Source organism: Onychostoma macrolepis, chromosome 12 (genome assembly GCF_012432095.1).
Source record: "Onychostoma macrolepis isolate SWU-2019 chromosome 12, ASM1243209v1, whole genome shotgun sequence".
Lineage (NCBI taxonomy): Eukaryota > Metazoa > Chordata > Actinopteri > Cypriniformes > Cyprinidae > Onychostoma > Onychostoma macrolepis.
Window position 1 is genome coordinate 914,387 of NC_081166.1, and position 9,971 is coordinate 924,357.

The following is a 9,971-nucleotide window of genomic DNA, read 5'->3' on the forward strand; positions in this document are numbered from 1 at the left end:
AAAATAGAAATGATTTACTGCCATAGTGTGAATAATATGCAATCATGTAATCAAATGTAACTGTCATCTGATTATGAGCATTATAAAATGTACTCTAATTACACTAATAATACTTGACTTTTGGAATCTGATTATATAATCACACTGACGCGATAAACACACTCCACTGAAGCTGACCGAGGGATTTTAGGTTATTGGGAACAGTGTTCGGTGTGACTAGTTACTAGTTATTAAGTAATTAGTTACTGTAATTTAATTACAGTTACTTGTTATGTAATTGAACTTAATACTGTGTATCGACTGTAGAACATTTATAGTGGATTTAACATCAAAATCTAAAGTCTAACCTTAAAATGCATGCTTTTTATGCACGCTTCTGACTTTAAATACTTTGGTGAGTTGATAAGAATATTGATAACACTTTAGTGTCTTTAGGATATTGGCTGTTTATTATTACTTAAAAAGCACATATTAATGTCTTATTCTGCAAGACCTTATTCTAAATCCTTAATCCTACCCAATTCTTAAATTTAACAACTATTTACTAAGTATTAATAAGCAGTAATTAGGAGTATATTGAGGCATAGTTAATAGTTAGTTAATAATGAGAATTGGACTCTAATCTAAAGTGTGAGCAGAATAATAATACTTGAAAGAATTAAAAGAACCGTTTCATGTCATTAACTTGTCGAGGATGATATAGGATTTAGAAAGTATTTAGTAGTTAAATAATTTTTGGAGAGAGTAATTTGTACAGCAATCTAATTACACTGTTAAATATTTAATTAGTAACTATAATTAATTACTTTTTTAGAGTAACTTACCCAACACTGATTGGGACACGCATTCAAGTCGAAAAATAATACGAAAATAATGTATTAGTAGTATTATACATTTAAGATAGAATATACAGGCTGGTTCCGTTTACAAAATTGATTAAAACATAAAAAACAATGAATAAATAAATGAATGCATGCCGTGAAAACTTTACATTTGTAATTTGTGGTCTGCTACGTAAAGTTTATATCTCACAATTCTGACTTTATATCTTGCATTTTTTCCTGGAATTGTTGAGAAAAGTCAGAATTGTGAGGAATAAATTCAGAATTGCGAGAAAAAATAATTTACTCCATTCCCCTCCCGCGTCCAGTAATAAACATTAGAATTTACGGACTTTTATTTTGAAGAATCGCACTGTTCCGGTTTTCAAGGCGCCGTTGCTGCGTGCTGCTTCACTGCTGTAGTTTACGTTTTATCACAATTATGCGGAAAGCTGCACAAACTCACTCGCTGCAAGTATGTCATGATGTATTTTCCCAACTATTATTAAACTAAATCCATCATGCATTATTACTCTTATCAGCTGCGCGCGAATGACTTTGACAGCAACCAGCTTTAAAGGGCGTGCAGCTGTATGTCGCGTGCTTGTTATGTTATAGATCATAACTCACTAATGCATTAAAACACAAGATCCTCAGTTCCTGTGGTCTGTTGTTCCTGTTATCAGTATGTGACACATGTGTATTCTCATGGGCGTTGTTGTATGAAATGCTGATATAAGGTCATTCAGCAGAAACTCCTTCAGACTGTATTAAAGCACGTTAACATTGCAAACATTGTCTTTCAGTGCTTTTAGATGCCTGCAAACATGAAAGTGCTACTTCTGAAAGAGCCACGAGAGAGTGAGGATGAAGCAGACCCTTATATCCAGGTAATACCTCATGATGTGTTATAATATTCATAATAATCCCAGTGTTTTGAGAGTGTGATGTTGGGTGTTTATTTCAGGAATTGGCCTCTTGTGGACACACAGCTTCTTTGATTCCGGTTCTGTCCTTCAAGTTTGTGTCTCTAGATGAGCTTTCTGAGCGGGTGAGTTTGGAAACTGCTTCTGGAGCCGCTTGTTCAAAAGTAATCCGATCGGATTTTGGTCACATCTTGAAAATGGTTTGTTCAGCGGATTCTGAATTCGGATTAGATCACAAAATGCAGTCTTGGTTTCGATCTGGATTAAATCCTCAGTTTGTGTTGTTCAAAACGTTTTAGTACGATTGGGATATTTTTGATCCAGAAAAACAGGATTATTCTGATCCCAACAGAAGGGTGGATTTCTGGAACAAAAATGTAATAAAACTTTAAAACCGGTCCAAAAATACAACATTTGTAACTAGTGCTGTCAAACGATTAATCGCTTTCAAAATAAGTTTTTATTTAAGTAATATATATGTGTGTACTGTGTATATTTATTAAGTATATATAAATATATACGCTAGCAACGCCAAGATCATGGGTTCGATTCCCAGGGAAAGCAAGAGCTGATAAAATGTAAAAACTGTAACTTGAATGCAATGTAAGTCGCTTTGGATAAAAGCGTCTGCCAAATGCATAAATGTAAATGTAAATACAAACACATGCATGTATATATTTGAGAAAAATATGTTGTTTATATATTAAATAAATTTATATATAATATAAAATGTAAGAATATAAATATATATATACATGTAAATATTTTCTAAATATATACTGTATGTGTGTATTTATATATACATAATAAATATACACAGTACACACACATATATTATGTAAACAACAACTTTTATTTTGGATGCGATTAATCGCAATTAATCGTTTGACAGCACTAATGTATATATAATATAAATTATATGAATATAAACATGTAAATATTTTAAAATATATACTGTACGTGTGTGTATTTATATATACATAATAAATATACACAGTACACACACATATTATGTAAACAACAACTTTTATTTTGGATGCGATTAATTGTTTGACAGCACTAATTTATATATAATATAAATTATATGAATATAAATATATACATGTAAATATTTTAAAATATATACTGTATGTGTGTGTATTTATATATACATCATAAATATACACAGTACACACATATTATGTAAACTACAACTTTTATTTTGGATGCGATTAATCGCAATTAATCGTTTGACAGCACTAATTTATATATAATATAAATTATATGAATATAAATATGTAAATATTTTAAAATATATATTGTATGTGTGTGTTTATATATACATAATAAATATACACAGTACACATATATTATGTAAACAACAACTTTTATTTTGGATGCGATTAATCGCGATTAATCGTTTGACAGCACTAATATATATAATATAAATTATATGAATATAAATATATACATGTAAATATTTTAAAATATATACTGTATGTGTGTGTATTTGTATATACAGTATTGTTCAAAATAATAGCAGTACAATGTGACTAACCAGAATAATCAAGGTTTTTAGTATATTTTTATTGCTACGTGGCAAACAAGTTACCAGTAGGTGCAGTAGATTCTCAGAAAACAAACAAGACCCAGCATTCATGATATGCACGCTCTTAAGGCTGTGCAATTGGGCAATTAGTTGAAAGGGGTGTGTTAAAAAAAAATAGCAGTGTCTGCCTTTGACTGTACAAACTCGAAACTATTTTGTACAAACGTTTTTGTTTCTAGGATTTAGCAATCCTGTGAATCACTAAACTAATATTTAGTTGTATGACAACAGTTTTTTAAAACTGCTTCACATCTGTGTGGCATGGAGTCAACCAACTTGTGGCACCTCTCAGCTGTTATTCCACTCCATGATTCTTTAACAACATTCCACAATTAATTCACATTTCTTGGTTTTGCTTCAGAAACAGCATTTTTGATATCACCCCACAAGTTCTCGATTGGATTAAGGTCCGGAGATTGGGCTGGCCACTCCATAACATTAATTTTGTTGGTTTGGAACCAAGACTTTGCTTGTTTACTAGTGTGTTTGGGGTCATTGTCTTGTTGAAACAACCATTTCAAGGGCATGTCCTCTTCAGCATGGGGCAACATGACCTCTTCAAGTATTGTGATCCCTGGTATGCGATAAATAGGCCCAACACCATAGTAGGAGAAACATGCCCATATCATGATGCTTGCACCACCATGCTTCACTGTCTTCACTGTGTACTGTGGCTTGAATTCAGAGTTTGGGGGTCGTCTCACAAACTGCCTGTGGCCCTTGGACCCAGAAAGAACAATTTTACTCTCATCAGTCCACAAAATGTTCCTCCATTTCTCTTTAGGCCAGTTGATGTGTTCTTTGGCAAATTGTAACCTCTTCTGCACATGCCTTTTTTAACAGAGGGACTTTATGGGGATTCTTGAAAATAGATTAGCTTCACACAGACGTCTTCTAACTGTCACAGTACTTACAGGTAACTCCAGACTGTCTTTGATCATCCTGGAGGTGATCATTGGCTGAGCCTTTGCCATTCTGGTTATTCTTCGATCCATTTTGATGGTTGTCTTCCGTTTTCTTCCACGTTTCTCTGGTTTTGCTCTCCATTTTAAGGCATTGGAGATCATTTTAGCTGAACAGCCTATAAGTTTTTGCACCTCTTTATAGGTTTTCCCCTCTCCAATCAACTTTTTAATCTTGAACGACCCATTTTCCTCAGGCTTTCAAATGCATGTTTAGCAAGTGCTGGCTTCATCCTTAAATAGGGGCCACCTGATTCACACCTGTTTCTTCACAAAATTGATGACCTCAGTGATTGAATGCCACACTGCTATTTTTTTGAACACACCCCTTTCAACTAATTCAACTAATTGCCCAATTGCACAGCCTTAAGAGCGTGCATATCATGAATGCTGGGTCTTGTTTGTTTTCTGAGAATCTACTGCACCTACTGGTAACTTGTTTGCCACGTAGCAATAAAAAATATACTAAAAACCTTGATTATTCTGGTTAGTCACATTGTACTGCTATTATTTTGAACAATACTGTTCATAATAAATGTACACAGTACACACACACATATTATGTAAACAACAACTTTTATTTTGGATGCGATTAATCGTTTGACATCACTATTTGTAACATATAATGTATGTATCCAAAACAGCTGTCAATATCAAACAAAAATATTATATATAATTTAAAGTTTTTTTTTTTAAATCACTGATTGTAAACTACATTGGCACGATCATCAGAGATGGAGCAGCAGTTATTTGTGTAAATGTAATGCAAAACATTGGCATTTTCTTCCCCATCTCATCTGTTTTTCCCATCATCATCATGTCCCTTTAGAGCACTAGTAATCTAAAGTGTGTATCTGGATCAGGGAGATCCAATCCTATTTTGCTTTGAAAAACCAGCACAAAAGTAAGATGGGTTTCCTGACCCTGGTTAGCAAAATCATTCTGATCCAGACTAAACTGTTTGAACAACTGGCCCCTGAAGCTGAATAATGTTGTTGTGGTTTATTAGACATGAACTCTTTGTGCTTGTGCTCTGGAAACACCAGCTCTTTGAGCCCGAGCGGTTTGGAGGTCTGATCTTCACCAGCCCCAGAGCCGTGGAGGCCGTCAAGACCTGTTTAGACTCTCAGAAACAAAGACGCAGTGAGTCTGGATCATCATGTGCTTTATGAGATGCAGGAAACCATGCTGGAAGCCTTTGGAGATGTTTTTGCTTCATATTGGATGATTATAAAATTACATTTCAACAAAAAAGCAACTCTTCCATATAGGATTTACAACTGCAGTGTTATTTTAGTATTATTGAGATACTATTATAGTTTGTATTAGTGCTGTCAAACGATTAATCGCATCCAAAATAAAAGTTTTTGTTTACATAATATATATAATATATTTTGAAAATATTTACATGTATATATTTATATTCATATATTTTATATCATATATAAATATATTTAATATATAAACGTTACATATATTTCTTAAATATATACATGCATGTCTGTGTTTATATATGCATAATAAATATACACAATACACACACATATTATGTAAACAAAACTTTTATTTTGGATGCAATTAATCGTTTGACAGTACTTGTTTGTATTAATATTTTGAATCAGTTTTTATTTTTCTATTTTAATTTTAGTTAATGTTTTAGTAGTTTTGCTCTGTAATTTTTGTAATTTTTAGCAGTTTTTTGAATATATGTCTGTATAGTTTTTATTCATTTTTGTTATTTCAAATTAAGCCAAATTAATGAAATAAAAAGAAAAAAATTAATTAATAAAATAAAAATGAAAAATTCTATATTTTATTTACAGTTAAAATTTTATTTTAAGTAACAAAAATGTTTTTTAATGGTTTTAATTATAGTTTCAGCTACAATATAAGTTATAAAATGAATTAGTTGTAATGTGTAAGTGTGTGGAAGGATAATATGAAAATAATCTTTCAGATGTAGAAACTCATAAATGAGGGGCAGTGTATTATATTAATTCAGTTATATTAAAGCAGTGTTTCTGACATCTTACATGGTGCAAGCAACCGCAAGATCATGGGTTTGATTTCCAGGGAATGCATGAATTTAGACAAAGTTTAGCTTGAATGCAATAATAAAAGCATGTGTCAAATGCATGCATGTAAATGTTACTGTCTGTATGTGGAGTTTAGTAAGTGATCTCAGCCACTAGAGGCCACAGTTTCACCACTTTTTATCACTTTTCATAATAAATGATTGGATGAAAGACTAAAATGATAAAAACACTTGAAGAAAATGCCTGATTTTGGACCATTACGGTTTTATTTTGTGTTGTGACAGTTTAGCATAGTATTTGTAGTATTGCAGTTCATTTGTGTTGTCTTTATTCTACAGAATGGGACGCAGTGAAAGACAAATGGAATGAAAAGTCAGTTTATGTGGTTGGAAAAGCGACAACATCTTTAGGTATGAAATCATTTCACACACAAACACACTTCTGATGGAGTTATTATCTATCAGGAGATTATGAGAGTATTTTATTGTCTGTGCTTTGACGAACACAATGGCAGCACATCAGAAGGTTTCTCACACACCGCTGGCGTTCACACCAGTGTTTTAAGTGCCCTGCTGTTAATAAAAGAAGTGTGTGTTTGTGGATCACCTGCTTTTGTTTCCGTCACCTGAGTAAATCTGCTCACAGCTGCATGATGCACTGAACACACCTGTGCATCCTCACAACCAGATGATAATCACCGTCCTCGTCTGTTCTTTGTGTTTCTCTGCTTTTCTTTTCTCTGTATTTGTATGTTTCAGATCTACTCTTTTTTTTTTAGAACATGCCAATTTCATATTTTGCCCCAAAACCAGAATATAGCTGAGAATGAATATTTAAAAAAAAAAAAAAAAAATCCTTTATTATGCATTATTGCAATAATGGTTGTTGACCTAAACATAGGCTTAATTTTCATTATGCAAAGCATAATTAATTTTTTTTTCTTTTGTGCTGAAATATGACCTGGACATTTCAGAGTCACACTTATAAGTGCAAAATCAAATTTACAAACAGAGTTCCACTGTCAGCATCTTCCAGTAATGAAGCTTGTATAATTTTAATAAAGCTTAAATTGCTGTTTTCTGCTAAATTGTTTAGTTGTAGATTTGGGTCTGAATCCTCTGGGTGAAGATACTGGAACCGCAGACGCTCTCGCTCTGCTCATCCTACAGAGTATGACCCTGTCTAATATTACTCTCTCTGATGATGTCAAAATATTTCATATTTTCATAACCTGAGTCCTTGTTAATGTTGTGTTTTGTTAAACGCAGGAGAAAATCAAGAGATTCTGCCGCTTTTCTTTCCCTGCGGCTCCATCAAACGTGAAATTCTGCCCACCGCGCTCAGAAAGAACCGTGAGAACATTTATAAACCGTTTCAGAGGATTTACAGATATTATAGATGTGACCTTACAAAATGCAACATTTGTCATAAAAACTCATTTATTAATTTTTTTTAATGTAGTGAATGCAGTTTTAATGCATTGTTGTTGTCTTTTTAGGGTTTCATTTCACCCCAAAATAAAAAAAAAAAAGATATTAAAATATATTATCAAAAATATATATTATTTTATATTATAATATACTATATGTGACCCTGCACCACAAAACCAGTCATAAGGGTCAATTTTATGAAACTGAGATTTATACATCATCTGAAAGCTGAATAAATCATCTTTCCATTGATGTATGGTTTGTTGGACAATATTTGTCTGAGATACAACTATTTGTAAATCTGGAATCTGAGGGAGCAAAAAAATCAAAATATTGAGAAAATCACCTTTAAAGTTGTTCAAATGAAGTTCTTAGCAATGCATATTACTAATCAAAAATTAAGTTTTGATATATTTACGGTAGGAAATTTACAAAATATCTTCATGGAACATGATCTTAATATCCTAATGATTTTTGGCATAAAAGAAAAATCTATAATTTTGACCCATACAATGTATTGTTGGCTATTGCTACAAATATAGCTGTGCTGCTTATGACTGCTTCTGTGCTCCAGGGTTATTCAATCTATATTGAATTTAAATATTATATTTCAATTATATTGAAACTCCAGAATGAAGTTTCCTTTTTGTTATGATTATGGAGTAGAATATGACCCTGACATGCACATTTGACGGGTTTTGTTGCCCAAAACTAATCCTAGAAATGATTTTCTTTTTGCATTTGAGTCAGTATTTCTTTATAGTTGTTGTTTCTCTGTCAGATATTCCTCTTGAGACTCTGATCATCTACCAGACATCAGAACATCCTGATCTACAGAAGAACATCACTGACTATTTCACTCAGCAGGTGTGTGTCAGAGACCGAACATCTGTCTGTTCATGATAGCGCTGTCACTCACCTGTGTGTGTGTGTGTGTGTGTGTGTGTGTTCAGGGTGTCCCGGCGAGTGTGGCATTCTTCAGTCCGTCCGGAGTGACGTTCTGCTTGGATTTGGTGAAGAGACTCTCAGGATCTCAGCTGGAGCAGATAAAGGTACGACACACAGCATCAGAGAATATGTGACCCTGCAGCACAAAAGCAGTCATAAGCAGCACAGCTATATTTGCAGCAATAGCCAACAATACATTGTATGGGTCAAAATTATACATTTTTCTTTTATGCCAAAAATCATTAGGATATTAAGATCATGTTCCATGAAGATATTTTGTAAATTTCCTACCGTAAATATATCAAAACTTCATTTTTGATTAGTAATATGCATTGCTAAGAACTTCATTTGAACAACTTTAAAGGTGATTTTCTCAATATTTAGATTTTTTTCTCAGACAAATATTGTCCAACAAACCATACATCAATGGAAAGATTATTTATTCAGATTTTTCACAAAATTTCACAAAAATGACTGGTTTTGTGGTGCAGGGTCACATATTATATATAATAAATAATCCTTGTGTTCTTCAGTTTGCGTCGATTGGACCGACCACAGCAGACACGCTGCAGACGCACGGACTGACGGTCAGCTGCTGCGCTGAGAAACCCACAGCCAAACACCTCGCCTCCGCCATCACACGCGCCCTACACACCTGACCCCTGACCTCTGACCCCTGACCACCACAGTCCTGCTTTTCAGATCAGAGCTTCTCTTGCAGTTGATATTAGACATAAATAATGAACTTTTAAAGAAGTGATTGCATTGATATCTCTCTTATCTGTATTTGTTTTGTGGCTGTATATTTTTATGCATGCTGCACCTGAAGCAACTTTTTATTTTGTGACTCACACTTTTGTCTGTGTCTGCGTTTCATGTTGAACAACTTTCAGTCTGAGATTATTCATGTGAAATGGTGGCTTGAACATCTTTTGTGTTGTTATAACTGAAGGATTTTTATTTGCATTATTTGGATGGAAGATGAAATATAAAATGAAAAACAAATTGTGTATATTCTCCTCATTTAATATTGATGGGCATAACTTTAAATTACATTAGGTTTTTAATTACATTTAAAATTATTTAAACTTTATTTAAATATAATTATATTCAATTTAATATTCTCCTCAATGTTAACAGGCAGAAATTTTAATACATTTAAACTATTATATTTTTAATTACATTTAACCATTTAAATTTAATGTCAGTAATATGTTTAAAGGTATTACATTTTAATTTTACTTAATAATTATTTATAAA

General features: G+C 32.7%; 1 protein-coding gene across 1 annotated transcript; it reads left to right on the forward strand.

The window, feature by feature from the left end:
- The first annotated feature begins 1,178 nt into the window (after positions 1-1,178).
- Positions 1,179-9,716, forward strand: uros (uroporphyrinogen III synthase). Its single transcript, XM_058794286.1, has 10 exons — positions 1,179-1,296; positions 1,628-1,711; positions 1,789-1,872; positions 5,344-5,440; positions 6,672-6,743; positions 7,429-7,503; positions 7,602-7,685; positions 8,545-8,630; positions 8,717-8,815; positions 9,245-9,716. Exons 2-10 carry the CDS (start codon positions 1,637-1,639, stop codon positions 9,368-9,370), a joined length of 798 nt encoding a protein of 265 aa, XP_058650269.1. The 5' UTR covers positions 1,179-1,296; positions 1,628-1,636; the 3' UTR covers positions 9,371-9,716.
- Positions 9,717-9,971: the final 255 nt, after the last annotated feature.